Here is a 27,784-nt window from a genome sequence, read left to right on the forward strand (position 1 = left end):
CATACACCTCCAACAATATGTTGTTATGAGGGTCATGTGTACCAAACAATAAAATAAAAATTTACACAATAATTGGTGAATTTAAAAAACATTCAAATTAATTGAAATGCAATTAATTATCACGTTAAAAAGCAATGTAAGCTACTAAAGGAATTAACTGGAATTATCGCATGGTATTTTTCATTCAACAAAAGATGTAATATCACGTGAGGTACAAAAAGATAATAATTATAAATTCATTCAATGATTACTATAGAACAATAAAGTGACGCAACGATAGGTCACGTGCCTCCGCTCTTCCGGCTCCGTGTCCAATCATATTTCAAGATGAGCTGGCACTAAAATACCCGGAAGTGTTTACAGCAGGAGGCTAAACTAGCAGCTAACAGCAGAGTCAGTGGAGAATTGAAGTTCCTGGAAGTGCAGTGCGGACGCATCTCCTAGCCTGTGTGCGGTGCTTGTTAAGGTGAGTCCCACCTGTTCACTAACAATCAGCACCCCGATTCTTTCCAGCTTACCGAGGCTAACTGCTCCTAGCAGCAACCAACAGTTAGCTTCAGCGAGTGGCGCGAAATAAGTGACTTGTTTTTGGAAACAAGCGCTTGGAATAGATGTGAATTTGAAACAGAATGCTCGGTTTTCCAGAAAATAGACTGAACCTTCAGTAATAACCTGGGTAATTCTAAAAGAAAACGTAACTAGTAAGGGGAAACTAGCTAGCATGCTAGTTCGCTAATGTAAAAAAACAAAACAAATGTAATTACTTCCCAGCACATAGTTCATTTTATGGACTTTAGTTCCAGCAGATACACAGACCTGCAAATTTATCTGCTCACTGGAGAGTCTGAAAATTGGGAAGATGTGAAATGAGTGCTGGTAGGAGAGTAAAGTTTTTAGGTCAGACAGCTGAGAGTGTCGCAGCTGGTAAAATGTACTGCCAGTGAATCTTTGTGGGTTGGTTTGTTGGCTGAAGTGAGCTGTAACAGGGAGCACAGTGTTGTGGGATCGATGAGGGGCGTTATCAGTGTTTTAATGTGTAAGGAGGCGTGATGCTGCGCTGTGTTTCTGCAGTTTTTGCGGAGCCGCAATGACACAGCTGTTCTGAGCTGCCATATCTGAAGCAAAGCAAACCCCTCACGAGTGCTCACACTGCACACAGCCAAAGAAAACACTCAAATGCTTTATTCAGATTTTGTTTTAGCTTTTGTCTTTTTCACTTATTGTTGTCAGGGATCGTCTACAAAGACGTCAATCTCAGAATAAGGAGAAGCCTCCGGCCTCCACCCATCGGGTTGCTCTAAAGTGGGCTGTGTTGCTTTTCAGTTTTGTGGAAGAAGTAAATGAGTTTATTAGATTTAATCTTAAAACAGGATTAGGAGTGCATTTTTAGAAAAATGTCATTAAGCTTAGCTGAAAGAAGCCATACACTGAAAATCCACTTTCATGGGGTTGTAACATTTTTTATAAAGTATGATCTGTGAAAATCTGGCTTCCACAACATCAGCAACATGACAGTTACCCATTTACATTTTTTCTTTTTTTAAATTTCATGCCGAACTATGTGAAAGTCTTGAGCCACTCCTCGCTTCTTTTTCTTTAGTTTCCAAAGAGTCAGACTTTTTCAAAGTGGTGTTAAAGTAATAGTTTTCCAATCTTTCAAATGTTTTTCTTTGGATGTTTGTTCTGCCTTTTCACTCATTTTCAGTCCAGTCCATGCTCCATTTTCAAATAATTTTATTTTGGCTTTCTAACCTGTGAACTATTCATTATAAAAAGGCACCTAATTCAAGGGATGAGCCAGTGTTGTGGCTACACGTGGCTGACAGTTCAGTTTTATTTTATTTATATAGTGCCAAATAACAAAAACTGTTGCCTTAAGGTGCTTTATATTGTAAAATACAGACCCTACAATAATACAAGAAAACAGAGGAAACCCCAAAAATCAAATGACAAGGTGCAGTGTGTCCTTAAAAAAATGTGAGGAAACTGGGCAAAGTGTCGTGCCTAAAAAGCTACCGGTATGTCTACCAGGTGAATTCAGAAATGGTCTCAATGAAAGGCTGGTTGTCAAGAAGCCATTCTTCAGGAAGGGAAACTGGGAGAAAGGTCAGAGGCAGATTACACAAGAACTCCTATGGAGCAATGGATCCAGATATGAATTTTTTTTTGTCTGGAGGTTGGGAGAGCAGTACAACAGTGAGTGTCTACAGCCAGCTGTTAGACACAGTGGAGACTGTCATAGTTTGGAGCGTTTCAGCCAGCAGTGTGTGGTTCACCACTGGATTCATTTTTCAGTAAGACAAAGATCTCAAACACACCATCAATACAATAAAATGCATCTAAAAGTAAAAATAAAATAGATGTCAGTTACTGACATCTACACAGGCAATCACAAGAGACTCCACCCATTCCTGGGTCTCACCTGTTTGGCCTGCCGCCCTCAGGGTGAGGCTACAGGTCTATCCAGACTCAGGAACAGTTTCTTTCCACAAGCCATCATACTGAGCACAGATACACACATGCCCCACCTCAAAACACACACCTCTCTCATGCATACAACGCATACACACAACAACATGCATATTAGCACCCTTGCACATCTGTATAAACGTTTTGCATTTATGTTGTTTGTATTTTTATATTTGTTTCTATTGTTATTTGTTCTGAATTTAATGATTGACTCACAGGTGTGAATGTGAGTGCGAGTGGTTGTCTGTCTCTGTGTGTTTGCGATGGATGGATCTATTCTAAATGCTGCTCACAGGAAGTTGCTTCTGTATTTGTTGAATGTCTGATGTTTAATGACAATAAAGGGATTTGGATTCTGATTGGCCTCCCTGGAAAGCAAACTTTAACATTATTGAAGTCTGAGATCATCTTTATAGAGCGTGGAACAAACGGCAAGGCAAGTTTATTTATATAGCGCAATTCAACAGCAAGGTGATTCAAAGTGCTTTACAGAGACATTAAAAAACAGAAACAAATAAAAAGCATGATTTAAAATGGAGAAAAAAAAGGAAGGAACAGTAGATAAAATCAGTAGTTAAATGTAAGTTTTGAAATTTAAGCTTAAAAGTAAAACACTGTGGATTTGGTGCTTTATTCAAATGCAGCTGAGAACAGGTGAGTCTTCAACCGGGATTTAAATAAACTGAGTGTTTCAGCTGATCTGAGGCTTTCTGGAAGTTTGTTCCCAGAAACCAGCTAACATCCAGAACAGAGCTTTGAATTTCCTTGAGTCATTCCTGAAGACCTGAATGACAAGAAAGCTGACTAGAGTTTAGGCTGTGTTCAATAATAAAGGCAGTTACAGCAAATATTGACTTTCAAGCTAATACAAATGGTTTTTTTTGCCTTAATATACTTATGTTTGCATGTGTTTTGTATCTATAGTATTTCCAATTTTCCTAGTAAATTATAAAGAAAGACGGTTGGCTTCACACTTTTCGCCGGTACTGCTGCAAACCAGGAGGAGCTAAAATGCAATAGGTGCTAAGCAGAGGTGCTGTGAAACTGCCACTTTCAGTTTAACTGTTGGATTTAAAGTTTTGTTAGGGTCTGAGTTTTACGTGACGGAGCACACTGTTCCTGCCTCGGTCAGTTGGGTAGTTTGTGTGACTGGTATGTTATCACGTTAATTCTCAATCTGATGAAATGAATATGTTAAACATCAGAGCAGCACATCAGCCAGAGGCAGCCAGAGCACTGATGGATGAAAGTGTCTGATAACTGGGTGGATTAAAGTCATACAGTTTGTTCTAATGTGCACTAACTGCTGTACGTTGTGAATGGCAATAAAGTAGTTATTCTGTTCTTCTGCTTATTGAGAACGATTAACTGTAGATGTCATGATCAAGTGCCATGTGATGGTGTTTTTGACATGTGAACCTGCTGTGTTTCCTGTTCAGAAGTCAGGATGAGTCTGCAGTGGACTGCGGTGGCCACCTTCCTCTACGCTGAGGTCTTCTTAGTTCTGCTGCTCTGCATTCCCTTCATCTCACCCAAGAGGTGGGTAACACCTGACTCACACACACCTGTCTTGGCATCAGGCTTTTTCCAGCTCAAATCTGATAGCGTTACCTTGGCTTAAGATATCTGCCAGTACAAACTACTGCCTGGAAAGGTCAGTAGTTTGTAGTAAACTAGCAGCTGGAAAGAAATGACTTTCAATCCATTTCACTTTTAAATGAGAGAGATTATCGTCTAAGCTGTCAGTCAGCTGGGTTTGACCGCAGTTTAGTCAATAAAAACATTTGCAAACATACAAACAAGGTGTTGGCGCACCAGTGTGGAATATCTCCAAACTGTTGACACTTTTTTGTTCCACCGAGTTTATGCTTGCCGTCGTTTGAGTTGATGTATCAGCTGGAGCTCAGAGTGCCACTTTACACAGAGGGAAAGGTGATAAGGCTGTGGTGATTTCACAGATGCACATGACACAACCAGTAATGTCGGCTCATTGTTGCCGAGCTTTTGGGCTGGTAGGGGACCAGTTTTGATGCATGCATCCCTACACCGATCCTTTTGTAGTTTAGTACACCTTGAAAACAAAACAAAGTATCACAATCACAAGAAAGTACCTCTATAGAAATCAGACATTTTAACAACCCTGCTGATGGATGTGTCTTTCATGGGAAAAATTACAGACAATTAGACAATTCTGGATATTGAATGTTTTCTCTGCCTTGCTGAAAACTTCCCCAATCATGGATTTTCGATACTGTCACACGACAAACAGACGGCGAGATAAATCTTGGCCCATCTGGGTTTAAAGCAGCCAATGCAAAGCATTTACAACATTGTGTCCGTGTGCTGTTGGCTCCATGAGAGGAAGCTTTGGCCGTTAATTTTTAGCTGGAGAAGCGTGAAGCTCGCTGATGGAAGCAGCAGAGTTCAGTTTGTCCTCAAACAGAGCAGCTCTGTGTGACTGTGATCACATTAAAAGACCTCCTGACTGCCGAATGATGAGCTCTGATTAACTCTGCACACACGGCACAGCGCTGATACGAGCTGAAATCCAACAAAGAAAAAAGTCAATAAAAGTAGAGAAGTTTTAGTGCTAGACCTCATAGAGGAGTTTTTAAATTATTTTATCTGACTAGATATCAAGAATTAAAAATAGCCTTTGTTTTGTTATTTTCATATGTGAAAGAAAGTTTATCATTTTTATCTGATTGACTGTTTGTAGCAATGGTGTAACCTAACATGGATAAATGCAATAACATGACCTCTGCCTATGTAGGCTTTGAGCAACAGTTGCGTTTGTTGGATGGTACATTAACCCAGAAACAACAAGGATAAGTAATATTGTTGTCCCTTTTAGTCAGTTTCACACCGCAATATCATTGTTCTTGATTCATGACTCCACAGATGGAAGCAGGAAAACAACAACTCAACTTACTTTACAGTTTTGTTGCTAACCATAATTACAATTTAATAAAACAAGGTGTCGACATGTTTTTTGTTTGTTTTTTAGACAACAAAAATAAAAATAAAACAAAATGAAATTGTACTTAAACTGTGTAAAATGAAAATGTGCAATTTTATATAATAGCAACGTGGTTATTCAGACTGAAACTTTGGTGTATCCCACTCCCTCATATGGAAAAAAAACCCCAAAACTGAAACTGTTAAAAGTTCTAAAAGTACTAAGAACTGACTCTAGAAAATGGCTCAAACTAAAGCAAATTTTAAAAAAAATTCTATATAATATAAACTAAATAAAAATAAATATAAAACTGTACTAACTATATTCTTAATAACCAGCTTCCTGCAGAGGTCACTGCACAGTTGAGCTCATGTCTGTTTTTGTTTGGCCCCTAGAGGGGGCTAGAGCTCCAGGCTTAGTTGCTGTGTTGTAAAACATTAAGATCACCATTCATTCGTCCATCCTTTCTCTTCTGCTCTCTTCCTTTTTTTTTCCATCACTTCAAGCGTGCTAGGATCACTTTTGGCTCCCAAAAGATGCGATAAGATGGATTTTAATTATCCCAGAAGTTCAGTTCCTGTCCTGCAGAACCAGTAGTGTCCAACAGAACATTTAAAAATTAAATAATGGCTTCATAAAATAACAAAAAACTCATTCAGATTACTCCAAACAAAGAGTTAAAAAATAAACAAAGAAAAGAAAAGTGACTCTAATGTCTCTATAATGTAAAAATGTATAAAAGTGAACTTCTTGAAGTTGCCGACTGATTTGTGTTTTATTCTCCTGGTTGTTGTTTTTTTAGGTGGAACAGCATTTTCAAATCTCGCATCATAAAGGCCATCACTCTCTATGGAAACACCGCCTTCATGGTGGCCATCGCCATCCTCGTCTTTCTGCTCATCGGTACGTCTGCAGTGCTTTTGTTGATTGGTTGGGAGGTGGCCTTTAGCCAAAGTGTAGTCGATATTCTGCATTCTTCCAGTCTGTGGAGGACGCTGCTGTAGCTCCATTTCAATCAAGTTTGATGAAGCACGGGTAAACAACGGCACCATCAGTTCCTTACTTTGTAATAACAGCGTGTTCAGAGTCCAGCTGATGAAATGTTGCCAAACTCTTTATCAAAGGAGTGTTAGGCAGAAATAATGTGTGGCTTTTATAACATTTAAAACTAAATTAAAGTTCGGCATCAGTCTGTGATTTTGTAAAGCATCAAAGTAACTGCAAAATTTTCCCAGATACATAACATCTGTCGTAGTTGGATCACAGGGATCGCAGATCACAGGGATTCGAGATGTTTCCATCTAAACATAGAAGCTACTCATTTGGTTGTGCAGAAAGACAGCTTTATTTTTTCATATGCTTAAATGTTGTTTAGGAAGTACAACTGTAATTACATGTTGTATTGTGACAGTATATCCAGTACTTCTCTGCTCAGTAGCCACATTTATCCGCCCAGGTTTACCACACATCGTGATTTGAACTAGCTTCTAACATAAACCAGGTTTTTCCTGCCAACGGCCTCACAGAGAGTTTACTTAGAGCAAGAGGTTTTCTACTAATAATAATTATTTTAAGCAGTTGTTTAAGTTCGGATTTTAAAAACATCAACCATTAACAGTTCAGTACCTGTGCCAGAAATCAGTTCTGTTGTGTGCGTGTGTGGTAGGACAGTGTTTGCTCCCAGTAAGCACCGACTTTGTACCTCAGCCAGCAGGGAAGCAGCAGAGCTACAGTGCAGCTACAAAATAAGTTTACTGTGAATTAAAGATGCAGAAAGGTGACGTTTCCGTGTGTTTCCTGTACAGATGCTTTCCGTGAGGTGAGGAAGTACAGTGTGACGGAGAAGGTGGATCTGGCAAACCACCCGACAGCCATCGAGCACATCCACATGAAGCTGTTCAGAGCACAGAGGAACGAGTACATTGCTGGCTTCGCCCTGCTGCTCTGCCTGTAAGACACACACACACCCCTCACCTCAAGCTGTTTAAGTTTTAGGATCAGCCACAGTAGCCTCACTTCACTGGAAAGACTTTAAACCAAGGATACAGCTGTTAGCTTTTGTGCTAGCAATCGGATAGTTGCTCAGAGAACGACCTAAACGGTCGAACCAGATCGGCTTCATAGATCGGCACATCGCCACTAATATCTGATCGAACTTTCTGGATCAGGATGGGAACGATACATGATGCTGCCTCGTGCATCTGGACTACTCGACCTCATGGAGTCTAAATTCTGTTTGTGTGTCATTATAGCCAGACCGACTCTCCTCCATGGGCTGTCGTTACAGATCTGAGCTCTGTGGGTTTTCCGGTGGGTTTTTTGTTTAGTTTTTTTCGATTTCAATCACAAAAAAGGTGGTTTCATCTTCTTTGCCCTCCCACTTCCACTTAAGAGTCTCTTTATAAAGGGAAGGGTAAGATAAGGTGCTGTAAACTAGTTCCTAGGCAGTGTCCCATCCAGGTAGTAACCAGGCCGAGCTCTGCTTAGACTCAGAGATCACAAAAGATCAGCTGTGCTCAGGGTTTTTAAAGAAGGTGCAACATTTCTGAACTGCGGCAATTTTTAAAATTAAAGACACGGTCTTCTTATTCCTTGTTTTTTGTTAGATCATTAAAAAAGTATTAATTAAATTAAAACATATTTCAAAAATAGATCCAAAATAAAACAAACAATGCAAATAAGCGCACTAAGTTTTAAAAGAGGCAAAGAGCTGCCTGATCCTGTGCTAAAATTGTCACAATACAGAAGTCTGTTTGTGTTGTTGGACACATGGCCACTTTTTGTGTTACAGACTTTGACTCTGTTGTAATTCAGCAGTAATAGTTTTGGTGTCTGTAGCACGTATGTTGTCCACATTCTCCACCAAAGTCTGTCATCCTGCTGTAAAAGAAACCAGAGCAGTGAAACCAGTAACTTTTTCTACACCCCTTCGCCATCCTGTTAACCATTTATCCAATTAAGTGTCGCACGGGGGTGAAACTAGTGGTTTTTAATGCCTAAATCTAACAGTTTCAACACAATTAAAATCAGGAGCTGAAGTGTAAAATTGTTTCCAGCTGTGTGAGCGGTGAAATCATTCACCACAAACTCCGAAAAGAACTGCAAATTAAGAGATTTAATGCCATGAAGATTCCTCAGACTCTTGTTGAGTTTCCTCCATTTTTGACACAGAGTGGATGCTGCACTGTAAGAGTGTTATTAGTAAGCCTTCATCATTGTTGGGACGACTTTATAGCCGACTTTCCCTTAATTAAGGCTGATTGCTTGGGAGTGCTGAATCAGTCGAAGCCTCCACAGGAGCATGCAAACAGAGCGAAAGGGTCGTCGGTGCACTGAGGAGTGAGGAGACGACCACATATGGGAGTTAGGACCAGCGTGCAGCTGAACTTCTCTCTGAACTTCTGTCCTAAAGCGAGCTTGCAGTGGGATACTCAGTCGCACCAGAATAGACCCAACAGGCCGACTGATCTAAACTCAGAGGAATTTAAAGTCGGGCGGAAAGAATGAGCAGCTGACCGTGTGTGTGTCTGTCAGTGTGTGTTTCCACTGTACAGTGTAAATCCCCATCCAGATTGGACAGAGACCTCACAGGTGCGAAGCAGCCTGATTGGCTGACCCACTCAGAGTCAGACGTGACTGAGTACAACTAACCTCAGACTTCAGCAACATGGCATGTTGTTACTAGTCTGACGGCTTGTTGTTGGGTTGAAAATCCATAAAGTTACCAGTGAAGTCCATCAAAGAAGAAGGCTTGTTTCATTCGCCATCCTCACATACTGACTTAAGAAGTCAGTATGTGAGGATGGCGAAATCTATAAATAGATTTCCCTTTTTACAGCAGGAAAAACTGAAATTACCCATTCCTGAGGTGAAATCCTCAGATCCATTGTCTTAGATCATTTCTGATATCGTGTCTTATTTGGGACAGGGTGAGGAGGGAGGTGTATGATCTGCTGTGACCCCTAAAAGGAACAGCTGGAAGTAGTATTTACTTTTTGTATGTATCACAGTTATTGTCAATACCTGAAATTTGTCTCCTGTGTTCATCAGAAAGTTGCAAAACAAAGTGTGACTTGGAGACCAGCCCGTCTGAATCCTGAGTTTTCACAGTATTTGAATGCATAAAAAGCCTGATCTGAATGCACTGATCTTACACTAAGACTACGTCTTTTTACGGGAGGGTAAAATACAGCAAGCTCTCAAATCAACACCCTGTAGATAATTTGAGAGATTTATATTAGTTTTGCAGCTTTACTTGAACCTTAGAGGGTCTTACTTACGACGCAGCAGTTGGTGAAATTTATGACATTTGCATGCGTATTTTATTGATAACAATTATTTGCTGACGGTTCAGTTTGAGTTGCTGCTGCTACAGTCAGCTGGCTTCTCGTGAGTGTTGTGTGAGATTTTATTTTGAATCTTTCTAAATATTTAGTTGAGCAGTCAGTGGTCATGTGACCCTGACGGATCTTGGTTGACCTACAGCTGGTGGGTCTAAGTGACAATAGTTTTGATTGCAGAGTTGTTCTGTGCCCCCTGGTCGCCTGCAGGGGGCAGCAGCACGTCCTTCTTGTTGCTGCTCTTCTGGGGTACTTTTTGGTGTGCAGCAGCTGCTGCTCTGTGACTCACTGTGGCAGCGTAGCATGTGATGCGACAGCTGCTATAACGCAGATGCCAGGAGGAAGTTTAGACCGTGCCCTCCGCTGCCAGGCCGCTGTGATTGGGAACTCCAGCTCAAGAATTTCCAGCCTGAGCCAAGAAGAAGACTGTGGAAAGGCTGAAGCTCTGGCAGCTGCCTGGTCAGATTATTTCAGGCCTGTGAAGTAACTGACAGCCGTATTTGGAACAGACAGTCGCTCCTCCTAGAGACACTTGAGATGGAGAAATCTCTTTTATTCCTCGTGTAAACTACTCCACTTTTGGTCACCTTGAAGCAGTTTACACACCGATCCAAACAGGCTGCTGTGGTGTTGCAGAAGATAAATCAGACTTACAACCTGATGTATCTATTAAACCGCTAAAGACACCAAACTTAAACCTAGCTATACACACACACCCTCCTGCTGCAACAAATATGGCATCCAGCGACATGTGTGGAATAATCCACCGCTGTTCCTGACTAATGCACTGTTTTTTCGACATTTTCCGTGTTGTTATAGTAAACATTCAAGGCTGGGGAAAAAGCAGTGAGGGAATTTTAAACCATGAACAGTGATGTTGCTAAAACAATCACTTGGTGCCTTTGCAGAAGTAAAACATTGCTTATTAACTACTTAAGAAGTAATGTATCATCCTGCGTGTTCGAATACCTTTACAATACTCTGCACCATCCGCTGAGCTGTGGTGTTATTAACAGTTAACATATTTTTCAGCCTTACTTATGCTAACACAGCAGCACAGATCAATAAGGAGAACATACTTCTAGGTGTGGCTTTTCAGGCAAATTTTGTGTTCTCTCGTTGTTACAGTAGTGCATATTTGCCTCACCATAAATGCCCAGAGTCACCCAGTGTGATTAATCTTGAGCAAAACAAAGACTCTTTGGTCTAAGTGAATGTGTCCCGCTGAGTCTCTCACCTTGGTCCCCTTTCAGCACCATGTGATCAGGCTGTTGGTCTCCATTTGGCTACTTTTCAGATCTCCTCTATGAATCTGTCAGAAACCAACTGTTGCCCTTGCACAGACAGCCTTTGTGGTTTAAATCACCTGCTAGTTTTGAGTGTAATTCTCTACCAGATGACCTCTCCAGCTCCTCTTCAGCTGTTCTGTCCCCAGTTAATTGTATTTCATTTGAATTCTGTTGAAAAGTCAAGAAAATTCTTGTTGTAAATACTTCGGATTTAAAAGATCATTAAGCCCCAGTGTGTTAGATTAATAACTGAAATTACAAAATTTAGCACAATAATAATAATAGTAGGGCTGCCACGATTAGTCGACTAGTCGTGATTATCAAAATCGTCTGAATGATTTAATAGTTGATGTGTCGTTTGAAGTTTGGTAAGATCCCAAAAGACGCAGGAATAAGTAGCAGGATTTAAGAGTGTAATAACGGACTGAAACAGAAGATGGCAGCACTGCATGTACAAGGATGCCAGCTGCCGTTAAACCCCGAAGAAGAAGAAGCAGCTGTGTCCCAGAATTCATAGCGCGGCCCAGCTTAGTTTCCAACAATGGCGGCAGCTAGTTAGTTTTAATATTACTCTTATTATTCTTTCTGGGTCACAAAATAAACGTTCAACATATTTTCAGGCGAGAATGTAGCTGTGTAAACCTCAAATATCGGCTCAGTTTATCAGGACACCACATATTTTCAAAAGCGCTCCGACGTTTTCGGAGACGTCTGTTACCCACTAGCTCGATAGCGAGCCGGGGACTAGGTCACTAGAGCTGCTAGAGAACACCGGACTCCCGGCAAATCATTTTCAAACCCACCGCCGTCTTTCGCTACTCAGGTTAAATATATATAAGTCACTTAGATAACTTAAAAGTGTTATTGTTTTGTTTTTTTTCAGTATTTTATTTGTTCCTGAGTAAATCGGCTGAGTTTATTAAACTCCACCGAAACAATCTGCACATTTAATTAAAATTTAATAAACTACCATCTAGAGCAGGGCGATATGGCCAAAAATATTTATCACGATATATATTTGAAAATTTGCGATAACGATATAAATGGTAAATGGCCTGTATTTATATAGTGCTTTACTAGTCCCTAAGGACCCCAAAGCGCTTTACATATCCAGTCATCCACCCATTCACACACACATTCACACACTGGTGATGGCAAGCTACATTGTAGCCACAGCCACCCTGGGGCGCACTGACATATAACTGACGATATAATTGATGCGAGACAAAATACAACTCCACAACATTACTAGCGCAAAAAGACAACCTTTCATTTATTTTCACTTAAACAAGAAGCTGGTTTTTATGTACATTAAAGCTTTATAAAAATGTAACAGTGAAAATGCAAATTCCTTGCTGAAAGTTTAACCAAAAGGCATTTCCAGTAGAAATGGGCTGACATATCCTGAGCATAACCATGTATAATATCCACTGAAGTTAAAAAGAGGTGCTTTGCAACATTAAACTGCAGTGTGCAGTACGCATTTTTCGGACCATAAGGTGCACGGGATTATAAGGCACATTAAGCGAAACAAAGCAGTCAGATAAATCAAACTTTATTCAACTCATTCTTCTTGCTTCCTCCACTTCTGTACCATTGATTCATTAATGTTGAATTCTCTGGCAGCTGCTCTATTCCCATGTTGTTGCAGTATATTAATGACTAACCTCATATTGTGGATGGATTATCTCAGTTGTTCTCCTGACTGAAGTTTGGTCCGTTTACAGCATCCTGCCATGCGATTGCATTTGTCTCTAACTATCAGGAACCTTAACGTTAACTTTTATAAGTGGAAAAGTGTTAGTGTTCGTCCTCCAGCTTCACTGTTTATGTTATGCTAACATAGCTGTGTCGCTAGCGATCACGTAGCACATCATTATATACCAGCTAGCCCAACTTCAGTAACCTTACAAACGTCACTGCTGTTTAGTTTCCTGTCTTCATTTATGTTGGAAGTGATAGCAGAGCTGTACGTTTGATTTTTTTCAGAAATCTCTCAGTCAGAACATGCTATATCATGCTTAGGTAACTAGCGAAACTAGCGAGCTAACTTCCGCTAGCTTCCTGCTAACTTCTAACTCCGTTAAATGTAATAAATTTTGTTTTCATGGATGCCTGGAAGTTAAACTTCATAGTTACACCTGGTAAAGCAGCAATGCTGATCGTTTTATTAAAGATGAAAGAATTTAGACAGTTTTTAACGCTCAGTGATGCTGCAGTGTTGTTTGACCTGAACGATACGGAGTTTAGGACCCAGATTACTCCCAGATTTAAGAGCATCTTAGTCCGACAATAACGACGGCCGCTTGCATGTTCTGCAAAAAAAATGTGCTTTGTCGTGTATCTGAAGGACAAACACCAAACCAGTTCCACATCACTGAAGTTGCACCATTTTTACAAACCAATTCTGGTTCATCTGTTTCACTCAACAATCAGCCATGTGCGTATGAAAACAAAGGCACTGCGCATGCGCGTTTTACTCATATTCTATCGCGATATTTCATTTTCCTATCGTTGCCTAACATTATACCGGTATTACCGTGAACGGTATAATATGGCCCAGCCCTACTACCATCTTGTCTTTATTTTTAGTTAGCACTAGGGCTGCCACGATTTGTCGACTAGTCACGATTACATCGACTATCAAAATCGTCGATGACTGATTTAATAGTCGACGCGTCGTTTGAAGCTTTGTAAGATCACAAAAGACGCAGGAATAAGTAGCAGGATTTAAGAGTGTAATAACGGACTGAAACAGAAGATGGCAGCACTGCATGTACAAGGATGCCAGCTGCCGTTAAACCCCGAAGAAGAAGAAGCAGCTGTGTCCCAGAATTCATAGCGCGGCCCAGCTTAGTTTCCAACAATGGCGGCAGCTAGTTAGTTTTAATATTACTCTTATTATTCTTTCTGGGTCACAAAATAAACGTTCAACATATTTTCAGGCGAGAATGTAGCTGTGTAAACCTCAAATATCGGCTCAGTTTATCAGGACACCACATATTTTCAAAAGCGCTCCGACGTTTTCGGAGACTCTGTTACCCACTAGCTCGATAGCGAGCCAGGGGCTAGGTCACTAGCGCGGTGAGAACACCGGACTCCCGGCAAATCGTTTTCAAACCCACCGCTGTCTTTCGCTACTCAGGTTAAATATATGAGTCACTTAGATAACTTAAAAATGTTGTTGTTTGGCTTTTTTTTTTTTTTTTAGTTATAGTTTTTACACAGCTGAATAAACGTCAAGCAGACAGCTGATTATCAGAAGTGTGAGATGCTGGAGAATATACTCCGTTGTCCTGTTATATTTTAGATAGCAAAGAGTTTATTAAACTTCACCGAAACAATCTGCAAATTTCATTAAAATTTAATAAACTATCATCTTGTCTTTATTTTTAGTTAGCACCTTAAAAGCTTAAAGCTGTAAGCTAATGATAGTTATATAAGAGCAGATGCTGCTGGTGCAATAAGCTGTAGTTTTACGTCCAGTGGATGATGATCTGATTAGTCAACTAATCGCAAAAATAATCAGTGACTAGTCGACTATCAAAATAATCGTTTGTGGCAGCCCTAAATAATAGTGAGACTGTTTTTTGGGCATAATCGATCAGAGTGAATGTGTATTGGGTCACTTTTGCAGCTCACAGAAACTGGTCAGTGTGTATTTGACATTTTGTCAGCGCTGTGTGTTGCTGGGGAAGTTTTACACCCTGAAAATAGCTGCAGGTTGAGTGTGAGTCAAACTGCACAGACAGAACCTGCTGGTTTCTGCTGTTTGTCAGAATGTTCCTGAATGCATCACCAATGAGATATTTACAACTGGCACATGGCTTCAGCCTCACATGATGGGGAACCAGCAGCCACGAGGTAACTGCTCACCGAGGTGGTAAATTTACCCCCAGCAAGCTTCACATCTGCAGGTTTTTTACAGAGTGAAGTCAGCTTCAAATTTCAGCGTCCTGTTACTCATCTCTGCAGGAGAAGCCTGATTTTACATTCCTGTGTTTAATGTTTCATTCAAATAGGTTATTCATAACAAAAACACTGAAACTAGGCAAACTGTTGTGAAGACTTAAAAAAAATGAATTAAAAGCAAAAGTAGAAAATACTATTTCAATTAAAATCAAATGCTAAACTGTCTGCTTGTTAACCTACTGTATGTGCACTAAAAGCATCTCAATACGTGTCATTTTGTCCACAACCAAAGATGGAGCAGGTGGGGATCTTTTCACATCAAAAGTCTCAGAGTCTGGAGTCTGATGTGAGCTGAGAGGAAACGCACGGTTCATACTTTCATTTTATTTTTCTGTCTGATAACTATGTTGGCAGAAGTGCTCTGAAACTTTCCAGCCCGCTCAGAATAAACTCTGGACTACTCCTTTAATCCAAAGCTGCAGCTCAGTGATTCTCTCCCACAACTTACATGAATGGGGGCAGATATTCAGTGTACCCACCCGCCCTCCACCCACAGTGAGCTACAATTACATCACCGCCTGTCGACGCCACACACAGCACGAACGCCTCACACAGCACGCGGGGAAATGTCAGGGGTCACAGTGTGTTACTATACATGTATCCATGCGTGAAGCGACTCCTGACTTTGTGATGTCATAATCCCGGACCTCTTTACTGGGAACATGGTGATCCTGATCTGATGATTTCAAAATCTCTTTACTGCGTTGTTGCTTCTGTTCAGAAGCTGCGGTCAGATGACCTCATGCATGGTTTACTATTCCTCTTTAAAAGATACCTGCAGATATACTAGGCAACTCTGTTTTTAAGTAATTCAACATTTATGTAATTTTTCTGTGGAAAATATAAATGAACCCCTGGAATCTGCTGCCCCTCTTTACCAGGAATATCTTGTGGTAGATGTTTTGTAAAACAGATCACTAGTTTTGGATACTCGATGGCTGGAATTCACAAAATTCAAAGCTCGTTCATTTCGAAGATATTTAATGGTTCTCCTGTGGGTACTGCCCACTCTCCAGGATGTTTACTGATGAGTTTCAGGTGATGCTGAAACGTTTATCAAATTAAAGGAGGCTGATAAGCAGTCTGTTTAGTGTGATCACACACTGATGTTTTGTCTGTTGCAGGTTGCTGCGTCGCCTGGCCACTCTGCTCTCCCAGCAGGCTTCACTCATGGCCTCCAACGAAGCCTTCAAGAAGCAGGCGGAGGGCGCCAGCAATGCCGCCAAGAAATACATGGAGGACAACGAGATGTTGCAAGAGGTGAAAAAAACACGCACACAGAGTTTTGAGCTTTTCAAGTTCTGCTGGTAGAAAACCAGTCGTCAGAGGTCATGGGTCACACTGCCGTAGGGATGGGTATCGTTTAGGTTTTATCCGATACCGGTGCCAAACCGGTACTTTTGAAACGGTGCCGGTGCTCAAACTGTGCTCAAACCGGTACTTAAAGAATGGAGAACACAAAATTGGTCCAAAAACCTCTCATGTTCAGCTGGTTTTTTTGTAAAAAGATAACAATGTTAGCCTTTTCTGCAGCTATGGGGCATATATGGTATCACTCTTGGCTGGAAGCAGTGCTTAAACAATGGAAAAAACACAAACTTTGTCCAAAAACCTCTCATGTTTAACTGTTTTCCACTTTTTCTTTGGTCATTTTAGCCTTTTTGGCCAGGGTGAAGGGAGCATCTGCCATCAAACAAGAAGACAGCCGCATGTAACTACGGTGTTTGCTAGTTCACCTTACATGCATTAATGTAATAACGTGGTTAGCCTACTCAACGTAAATTACACCGTCGCCAGGTGTTTCATCAGATTCGAGGTGTTACCTCCTTTGACAGTATCACAGTATCAGCTTAAAGCACTTGTTGCTGCTGAGTTTGCATCTTTTGCTATGAAATACAGCCAGACTTTGACCGCTTCGCCTTGGGCGTTTTTAATCTGTAGCTCTGCTCTAAAAGAACGTACGTACCTGGGCCCGCCTACTATCCTCGGAAACGTAAAATGATTGGCTAGAATCTAAAGTGTATCACAGCTCATGGAAAAAAAGCACCGAAATGTGCGCTGCTTTTCGGTCGGTCATCCTTCATCTGGAAATTGATTCAGCACATTCAGAGTTCAGTTTGAGTCACCACGCCGATTTGTACAAGGCACCAAATCTCTTTGCTTTTCTGCACCAACATGGCAGATTTTGTGCTGTAAATCTCAGAAATGAGCCCTGAATTTTTTGTTTTCTCCTTCCTGCTTCACAATAAGGCAACACGTATCCCTGCAGGCATTATGGGATTTATTTCCTGCTAGTGTGTCCTTAGGCCTCTTGGGCCACAACCTCAGTGGATGTAACATTACAAGGCGAACTCCCAACTCTTGAGCCACGATCGCCCCGGGATACAGGTTCTCTCAGTAAAACATCAGCTGCTGGCTTTCAGTTTCCTCTCTAGAGAAAGTGTAAAGAGCTCAGAGTAGATCTGCTGCTCCTTGGTCACCTGACAAGGATGCCTACTAAGTGAGGCATTTTAGGCGTGTTCAGCCAGAGGTGGCCCAGGACAAGCTGGAAGGCTCTGTGCCCCGACCCCAGAACAGCTGAGGTTATCGAAGTCTTTGCTAAAACTGCTGCTAAGACAGAAATGTTGACCCTGAAAATGTTTTTAGCATTTTTGCAGTGTCTCTTTTCTATCAGATGTTTATTTCTGATCACACGTTTAGTTTGAGATGTAGTTACAAGACAGGAACACTAGAGGGTGCTCAGCTAACAGTAACTGTGGTCCCTTCTACTGTTCAGTTAGTGCAGGGGTGCGGGGACTCCAGGCCTCAAGTTCTGATGTCCTGCAGGTTTTAGATGTGTCCTTGATCCAACACAGCTGATTTAAATGGCTAAATGACCTCCTCAACATGTCTTGAAGTTCTCCAGAAGCCTGGTAATGAACTAATCATTTGATTCTGGTGTGTTGACCTGGGGTGAGATCTAAAACCTTGAGGCCTGGACTTCCCCCACCCCTGAGTTAGCTGCTCACTGCAGCTTCACTTGCAGATTAACTAGCATGTAGTAGGTCTGCAGCACAGACGCTGTAGATGTTGTTTGTTAAAGAGAAATGTGCCACTCACTGAGTGTCCTGCTTGAGTCATGATGATACACAGTAGAGCTGACTAATAACAAAAAATGTTAATCACTAACATTGAATTTGACTCGTGTTAGTTTAATAAGATGTAACCAAGTTAAAGTTGTAGCTGTTAAGCATTTAAAGCAAAGGGTAAACCAGCTGTCTGGTTAAAGTGGTATATTCACATCGTTTTAATTCTTGAAAAGTCTTTGAAAGACTAAATCTGAGTTTTGAAATAGTGGAGTGGTGCAGGGTTAGGTTTAGACAGGAGTTTGTTAGTTCTGGACAGATAGGGGTGCTAGCTCACTTTGTGCATTATTAAATTGAATCCCATCCTGGTTCGCTATCACAGTAGCCGGTTCTAATAGGTTTTCTGGCAGAAACCTCAATGATTGATAATAAGAGTTTATCAGGTGCTGTTCGCGCTTATACTGTGTTGTGCTTCGTATTCCCCCCCGCACGCACGCACGCACGCACACACACAATCCATGTTTGACATTGTTTCATTGACCGTGTCCCAAGGTGAGGAACGGACAAACTGTCCATCCAAAGCAACGTTCCCGAGGTTGAAACTTTGGCAGTGTGTAAACTGTGGTAAAGGGTCCTGACGTTATTTCATCAAACCCCACTTCAGCTCTGGGTTTGGTTTCCATGAATGTGTTTACACGTTCGACATTTCAGGAATATTTGGCGGCAGCGGGGATTTTTCTCAGTGACTCAACAAGGATTTTATAAACTCCCTTGAATGTTTCCCAACAACACGCTGATTGATCTCATCAACCAGAGAGGCAAAGTTCAGCTTTCTGGCAGCTGTGCAATAGGTAATAGTAAAATAAGAGAAAATGCATATTTTAAGATTTTTTTAAAAAGTATTCCAATGTAAATTATTGAGTTTTTAAATATATGACGTGGGCTGAGAATTGCCCTCATTGAGCATAAATGTTCTTTATGGCAATGACTGCAGTTCCGTAAATAACCACTCGAGGCAGGCTGTAGAAGTAAGTCAGTCCTCCCCATACAGCCCTATATTAAAGTGTCCAGCTTTACAGCAGAAACAGAGAAGTGCTGCAGACGCAGTTTTGGCCAAAGGGGACAGGTTTCTTCTTTCATAACTCTGTCTGTTTGTTTGTTTGTTTTAAATAAACCGTCATGTTGGAAGTGGTGAAACTGCTGTGATTGACACAAGCAGCTGTAAGCCTCCCTTCTGCTAATTGCAGTCAGAGTGTTGATGTTGAAGTGGTCCCGTCTTTTGTCTTTTATGCCTTCTTTCTCAGTGACTGTGATCAGAAAGTGTCAGATGCTCGTCGGAGTGAAAACTAATTCATCTCATTTTCATTTCCAAAGTGTACTGTTGTAATGGGCTTAGGGAAGTCATTTATAATGTTAAAAACAATAAGACAGCAGTGATATTTAAAAATGATATGTTATACTTTGATTCTGGCCTTTTTTTTTTTAAATCTTAAACTCATCTAAGAGTCAGTAATACAAAAAAGTTTAAATGAATCGGTGACAACACTAATAAGTAAAAACTTGATGTTATGCTCATGTGTTCACAGGTTTGAGTAGGCCACAGGAGATTCTCAGATTTCATAACGAGCTGTGATCGTCTTTTTTTTCTTCTTTTTTTCTTTTTTTTTTGTTAGGATGTTTTGCTCCAAGGAGTCTTCTCTTAAGACCCAGCGTGTGTGTGTGTGAGTGTGTGTGTGTGTGTGTGTGTGTGTGTGTGTGTGTGCAGCCCCAAAGGTCAAACGTACACGTGGAGTTACAGGAAGACGCAAGTGGTCGTGCAGCACTCACTGATTTGTCAGGGTGGAGTCACTTTACTGCAAACACAGGTCACAGTTTACACTGAGGGAGGTGTGTGTGTGTGCCTGTTTAGATGTCTTTGTGAGGACTGAAAACTGTAATGTTGCGTTACTTGTGGGGACCAACGTTCACTTATGAGGACAAAAGTGCCCGGCATTTTTGAAACTCAATGTGGCTTTAGTGACAGGGTTACAATTAGGTTATGGTTAGGTAGGTCAGGCTAAGGGTTAGGTTTAGGTTGGTGGTTAGGGTAAGCGACTAAGGAAAGAATCAATGAGATGTCCTCACTAAGATATCAAAACAAGAGTGTGTGTGTGTGTGTGTGTGTGTGTGTGTGTGTGTGTGTGTGTGTGTGTGTGTGTGTGTGTGTGTGTGTGTGTGTGTGTGTGTGTGTGTGTGTGTGTGTGTGTGTGTGTGTGTGTGTGTGTGTGTGTGTGTGTGTGTGTGTGTGTGTGAGTGAAGGCCAGTAAGATGATCCTGGGCACCTGCTCTGCTCCATGTAATTACGCAGAGGGACTTCTAACTACTAACTAATGTCGAAATTGCAGATCTGAGATCATTTATTTGCTCTGTAAGATCTTTTTTTTCCCCTGTGGGTCCATGAAGCAGGCAGGATTTTCTTTAAAAAAAGAAACCTATTTTGAGTTATTTTGTCTTTGGTTTGGTGTAGACAAAGAATTAACTCAGCAAAGAGTTCAAGGTCGGTGTTTATCAAACACGAGAGGAAGAAATTGCCAAAAGTCCTCAGAGCGTTGCATTCCTGCTTTTGTTTGCAGCAGCAGATTAAAAGCTTTTATCCTTTCCCACTGATAGAATTTTTTAGAGGGAGTCCTGAGCTGAGAGGAGCTGCAGGAGGTCACATTCTTGTAGAGATAATCTATGAGGGCAAAGCCTGGCACAGAGACACAGAGGAGGGCTGTAGCACACTCCTGCCAGCAGCCTCAATGTTAATGTGCTGTACCCGAATACAGGAGAGAAAGGGCTGTTCCCACAGGCAGTGAGTGAAAGAATAAGCAACAAGCTGATTAGCTGCCAATACATGTAGCTGTCGATGTGTCACAGCCGCCCCGAAAAACATTCAAAGCGCTTCTTTGGGCGCTGGTGCCTGCTGCTGTGTTCGCTGTCAGAGTGATCCCACACTGCTTCAATAATGTTGAAGTTCAGGCTCTGGGGAGGCCAGTCCCTGCCTGATGGTGTTGTGTGTTTTTTTTTAATATCCCTGTGCTTTGTTTGGGATCGTTGTGAGGCTGAAAAATGAAGATTTGCCATTCAGAGACTTGCAGACGCTCACTGTTGCACCCCTCTCCTCTGTACATATTGATGAGCAAAAATGTAAAATGTGACTCCTTACTCCATAAGATGTGTTTTTGCTGACTCTCAGTTCAGTGCTTGTGTAATTTGGAGTACCTCTCCCTTCTCTCCTGGTTTCCCCTTTCCTAAGAACAGCTTCCTGAAAGCGTCCATCTACTGAGACAGTTTCAGATGAGGCGGGTTTTTTTCTGTTTCTTTAAGACTTCCAGCTCCTCTCCATCTGCTCTGTATAGTTCAGTGTCTTTTAGGTTTGTCGCTTCTTATTTTGTCCTCTACTTTTTTCCGGTTTTCACATTGATATTTATTTATTCATTGTAAGGACACAAATGAATGAAAAAAGCCAATTTCCTGAGACCATAATGTGAAAGGTCTTGAGAAAGCCAGGAGAGCTTTGCCTAATAGCACTTTAAAATATTACAAGATCGTCTGTCTCCTTTGAAGCAGATTATAAAGAAATGGGGAGGTGGCTCAAGACTTCTGGAAAACACTGTATTTCCTTACAGTGGTGTTGTGACATAAAGCTCTGCTGGACAGATACAGCACTGTTTGACCCTAAACTTACTCAAGCTGTGTCATGTCAATGACTCAAAAATACTTACTAGCAAAATTACAAGAGAGGAAATTAATTTAATTGAAGGGCACAAAATAAATCAGTTCAATTAGATTTATAATAGCATCAAATCAGTTGTCTCAAAGCGCTTTATACTGTAAGGTCAAGACCCTACAATAATTATAATAATAACAATAATAATGATACAGTTGGAATTTTTTCAAAAGTGTATTTTTAAAACTAAAATGTTTTGTCACAGCTAGTTTAGTTCACTGTAATAACCTTGTTAACCTCCTATAATGCTTGCCTTTTTATTTTTACATCTGTTTCTACATTTTAAAAAAGCTGCTCGTGTTTCACTTTTACTGTAAATTTATGGTTTGTGACTCGACCGCTCGCTGCTCTGTGATCTTTGGTGCGTCGGTCTGATGACATCGTGCCATCGGGTTCAGTTCAGAGCAGTGAAACCAGGGTTTATGGCCTCGTCAGTTAAAGGACTAAAGCTCAGCAGCTGTTTAACTCCGTCACACTGAGCGAACACGCCAATGCGTCGGTCTGACAAACTTATTGATGCTCTGAATATTTCTCAATTAGGTTCTGTCTGTTTCCAGCTTACAGCGAGTCACAGGAAGATTTTCCACAGTCTGCTTTAAAAAAAAAAAAAAAAAGAAATTACAAAACTGATCGAATGAATTATGAAATGAAATAAATCCAGTAATCCTCATGACTCCAGTTCCTTCCTCAGCAGAAATGGAAACTGAAGATGTCACCACCACTTTGGTCACACACACACACAGTGATGGTTTCATAATGCAGCGTGAATCAAATTTGAAAATGTTTAAACGAGCACGAACGCTGATTTTCCTCACGTCACCCTGCATGAATTATTGTTCTTGAGTAGTTTGGAGTAGAGCTGGGCGATATGGCCTAAAATCCATATCACGGTATAATTTGAAGCATATGCAGTAACGATATATATCGCAATATATTCTTTTCTTCTGTATAACGTATTTTCCACACTACAAGGCACACTTAAAATCCTTTAATTTTCTCAAAAATCGACAGTGTGCCTTATGTAGGAATCTGGTTGTGCTTACTGACCTCGAACCGATTTTATGTAGTACACGGTGCACAGAAATCTATCAAAAAATATTTAGTACAACTTTGGTAAGCTATGAAGGCGCACCGCTTGATGGATTGCCGGAGCGTTACGGCTACCATAGTCAGGAGGCTTGTGGAGTAATCCAAAACTCCGTCCGCTTCAGGTCCCAAAGTCAAACGAACTCTGCGGCATCACTGAGAGTTAAAAACGGTCTAAATTCTTTCATCTTTAATAAAATGATCAGCGTTGCTGTTTTACCAGGTGTAACTATGAAGTTTAACACCCAGGCATCCGTGAAAACAGAATTTATTAAATTTAACAGAGTTAGAAGTTAGCAGGAAGTTAGCTCGCTAGTTTCCACCTAAACATGATATAGCATGTTCTGACTGAGAGATTTCTGAAAAAAATTAAAACGTACAGCTCTGCTGTCACTTCCAACATAAATGAAGACAGAAAACTAAACGGCAGTGACGTTTGCAGGGTTACTGAAGTTGTACTAGCTGGTATATAATGATGTGCTACGTGATTGCTAGCAACACAGCTACGTTAGCATAACATTAGCACAGTGAAGCTGAAGGATGAACGCTAACTTTTTCCCACGCGATAAAAGTTAACGTGAGGGTCTCTGGTGGTCAAGGACAAATGCAATCGCATAGCAGGATGCTGTACACGGACCAAACTTCAGTCAGGAGAACAACTGAGATTATTCATCCACAATACGAGGTTAGTCATTCATATACTGCAACAACATGGGAATAGAGCAGCTGCGAGAAAATTCAGCATTAATGAATCAATGGTACGGATGTGGAGGAAGCGCAGTTTTTGCTTTCCCCGTATTCCAGAACTGCTTTGCCTCTTTGCTATTACTGTCGCCGGCATGATTTGCAGATGATGTTGTTTTTATCCGCCGCAGCTTGATGACACCATCAACTCATGGTAGAGCGGTATAGTCAAAATCTCTACCGTTGGCCAAATTTATATCGTTTCTACCATATATGGTTTATACCGCCCACCCCTAGTTTGGAGGAAATGCAGTTTGCTGCAGACGGGTCGTTAAGATTTCAGCTGCTGTTATTTGTTTTGTTTTTTGTTGGCAGTGTTAAATTAAGTCAACGTCTGGCTCATAAGAGTCAAGCGCCACTTTCTAACGAACTCCAAATTCACTTGTTCTCCCAAAATCTCCGTTAGTCAGCATTTCAGAAGTTTTTAAAGTGGTCAAGAATCTGTGGTCAGCCCTTAAATGCAGGCTGCGAAGTAGGAAACACAAAATATGTGTCACTGCCAAAACCTTCAGCCATGACCGAGCTCCTGATGAATGAAAAGGTCAGGTATGGACCAATGAGCACAGTTGTGGTATAAAGCAGTGGTGCACAGCCGGTGTGTTGCTGTAACGGTTCTCTGGACTCAAACTGGGTCAAAAGTTTGGAGTTATCTGTGTCAAACGGAAAGATTTCAAATATGCATTAGGCTTCTTTCAGCTCTCTGGAGACCTTCAGATCTGCACCAGAATTTAAATGGCAAACATCTGGCAGATGTTAAAGGGCTCCTTTTTTTAAAAATATTGTTTGTTTTTCTAGAAACTGCGTGAGGCTGGTCTTGAGCTGCCGGAGGCTGGGAAGAAAGGACCAGGACCACAGGAGGAGAACAAGACTCTGAAGGAGGAGGTGAAGAGCCTGAAGGAGGAGCTGGAAGCCACCAAGAAAGGTAAGGTGGAGGAAACGCAGTCAGTAGGTAAAATCCACAAGAGATGAGGAGGAGAAGAAGTTAAAGGAGGAAGACTGAGACAGAGAAGATGAGATCTGAGTGAAAATGAGAAATCTGTTTGTTTCACAGCTCTGCAGAAGTCGGACAACGACGTTCGTGCCATGAAGAAACAGTCCGCGAACCTGACGGTGGAGTACGACAGACTGCTGGAAGAGCACAGCAAACTCCTGGTAACACACACACACACACACACACACACACACACACACACTAAAATCTCCAAAACAAGAATTTAAAAAAGAGGCAAAAGCATGCAGGAACCAAGGCACAGAGCCCCCTGACGGCCCTCGTTTAGAGTCATTGCTTAAACATGCATTCACTTCTATTATCCACCAGGGGGCGATACCTGAGGTTGCAAAAGAGAGGTTTCTGGTCCTGTAGAGGTTAATGGGAGAGATGGCCCTTCGCGCTGACCTCTGTAAACATTTACTGATGAGTTGATGAGCTCAGTCACTCACTGGAGGCCATAAATAAAATACTTAGTCCTCTTTTCTTTAACGTTGGTCTGAAAACGAGGATTATCCAGGATACACTGAGCGGAGGGCACAGCGATATTTAGCGTGTGTGTGAGATCAGTTACAGTTACAGCAGCTCATGACATGGTTTGGCTGCATGTTGTCATGGCGATCAGCTGTTTTTATGTATTTTATCCGCAGGCGAAGAGCGACAAGAAATCAGACTGAGGAGGACATCGACGGTTCCCGGCTTCTTTCATCTTCATCACCGTCCTCAGTAAACTGTCTGCTGCCTCTGCTTCCACCTCCGCGATGTGATGTCACCGACTTTTGGGCCAGCTGACATCACCGATGGCTGCGATTGGTTAATCAGACTGTCTGAGCTCCAACATAAGAATGTCGGTTTACTGTCAGACTTCCTGTGTCACTGTTTACACCTCTGAAGTGTTTCTGTTTTTCTCTCTTCTGTCCACTTTGCTGTTTAAAGGCCAGCTTTGGGGTTCTGTTGTCCTTTAAACAGCTGACCTTTTCCTTCACTTTCCATAAACTGTTTTCTTCTGAGGACATTCCCTGATTAACATTTTTGGAGCAAAGTAAATCCAAACAATGAATCCTGTTCCCTGCAGGAAAAGATCATCTTCATTCCAAAATAAAAGCATTTAGTCCTCTCTGCACATTCTGGTTTAAAACATGCTTAAAAAAGTCCAAAGGATGGCTGTGCCGTCAGATTTCCTTCTTTCTTAAACTGTAATTTCCATCGAGACTCTTGTGAATATGAATGTTTGGAACTGCAGCAAAGATCACTTATTACGAGCAAAACAAGACTCCGGCGTCTCCCCTGGTTTCTTCTTCTGGTTTGCCTGAACTCTGCCTGAACTCTTCGTCACTGTTAGCCGTGTGCTGAACACACACTTTAAATTTTGGAGCTGTTTGATGCTCCACTTTCGGTTATTCATTACAAAATGTTAAGAAAAGAAAAGAAAAGAAAAGGCACCCGTGTCTGTTCTGCTTGTGTGGTGTGATCAGATTTTTGTTGTGTCTTTAATGACGTGTCACAATAAACATGGATGATTTCAACAACAGTAAGACCCCGTGTGGTGCAAAAGGGTTTGATATGTCAGGTTTTTATAGGCTTAAAAAAAAGGAAATTAGTGATAGGAGGAGGGCTGATGATCAGCTGATCATGAAACCATTTTTTTTTCTTTGCTTGAAGGAAAAAGTGCGTTTATCTTTGAGGATGGATCAGAGTCGCCACCTTATCCCTCTTTAAAAACACGAGCAGGTTTTTTTCTGAAAAGGTTTAATCATCATTTTTCTTGTTTATGTGGAACTTCTGGTTTCTTGGCTTTTGTTGGGGGAAAGTGGACGCAGCTTTCACCTCAGTTTACCGTTTGGCTGTGGGTCGATTTCTGATCGTTCTCATGTACGAGCATCACTTCACGACTTTACTCGGGTTTTGTTTTTGCGTTTTAATTCTCGTGAGGTTTATTCTGCAATTAATGGCACTTTTTAAAATCACATTTTTGATATTTTAATGCATTATTTTGTTCTTTCATCTCATTTTGCCACATTTCCACTTGGACTATTTTGAAGCCTTTTCTCCTTTAACCGCAATTAAAGTGCGTTTAGTCTCCAAATCTCAAAGGCTGCGTGTCTGAGTGACGTCACAGAAGGAAAAATATTTTCTGTTTGAATTCAACCATATTGTGACCGCTCTGTTGACATGGGTTAAGGAGCGATCCCCTAAATATTAATATGTAAAACAAACTGTTCGTGGTGATGGATGAAAGTGTTTTATTTAATCACCTACAATTTATCTGGAGTTTTTCTTTTTACAGTAATTTTTTTTTTCTTCTGTTAAACCCACAATGAACAAAATGTTCTTTAATTTCTTATGAAAGCTTCTGTCGTCTATTTTATGAGTGAGGCTAACTTTTTTTTTTTTTTTCCTCCATTTGAAGAAGAATTTGAACTTTATGGCCGTATACTTTAATATCATTAACATAGAATCACTCGTGGGTTTTTTGATGCAGTGAAACGTTTCACTCTATCTTTCCTGTAAAAAAATAGAATAAATTGTTTCTCCCAATGGAAAAAATCAAATTCAGGATCTTAGTAAAATGGAAAACGTCAAAACTTTCTCATTCTGATTCTAAAGGAGTCGGAGGTTTTTCAGAAGCAAATAAAATTTGAGGAATGTTTCCTGGAAGTGATCTGGAAGCAGACCCTGTAAGTTGAAGCGTTACCACCTCAATCAGTGGTTTAAGATCTGCTGCATGTGTTTGTTCTGTTTCAGTCACAACCTTCAATAAACTGACAGAAACTCCGACAGCCCTTCATCAGGACGATTATATTCAGATCAAACTTTGTGTCGATTCTTTTTCTTTCTCGTGGCTAAACTTGGTGTCGCATCTTCACCTCCTCTTCACACTTAAAAAGGCAGCTGTTGGTCTAAATGGGCGTTTGGCATTAGAAACTGGTTTGAGCCGCACGGCCGAGCCTTCCCACCGTCCCGCTGGCTCAGCTTTCTCCATAGATTATCCAGTATTTCTTGTCAGCTGCTTCCTGGAAGTTCAGACTGTGTTTGAGCCGTTCAGGCCTCAGTGAATATTTATAATGATCAACAGACCTGCTGCTTTCATGGCCACAGTGCATGCAGTACAGCAGAGGAT

The 27,784-nt window shown here is 41.1% G+C and overlaps 1 protein-coding gene across 1 annotated transcript; it reads left to right on the top strand.

The window, feature by feature from the left end:
• Positions 1 to 317: 317 nt before the first annotated feature.
• On the top strand, positions 318 to 26,194 carry bcap31 (B cell receptor associated protein 31). The gene is made up of 8 exons (XM_026154091.1): positions 318 to 466; positions 3,909 to 4,008; positions 6,231 to 6,331; positions 7,234 to 7,378; positions 16,154 to 16,289; positions 24,471 to 24,597; positions 24,727 to 24,827; positions 25,314 to 26,194. Exons 2-8 carry the CDS (start codon positions 3,917 to 3,919, stop codon positions 25,338 to 25,340), a joined length of 729 nt encoding a protein of 242 aa, XP_026009876.1. The 5' UTR covers positions 318 to 466; positions 3,909 to 3,916; the 3' UTR covers positions 25,341 to 26,194.
• The last annotated feature ends 1,590 nt before the right edge of the window (positions 26,195 to 27,784 follow it).

The sequence above is a fragment of the Astatotilapia calliptera genome, chromosome 20 (assembly GCF_900246225.1).
Source record: "Astatotilapia calliptera chromosome 20, fAstCal1.2, whole genome shotgun sequence".
In the NCBI taxonomy this organism is placed as follows: Eukaryota; Metazoa; Chordata; class Actinopteri; order Cichliformes; family Cichlidae; genus Astatotilapia; species Astatotilapia calliptera.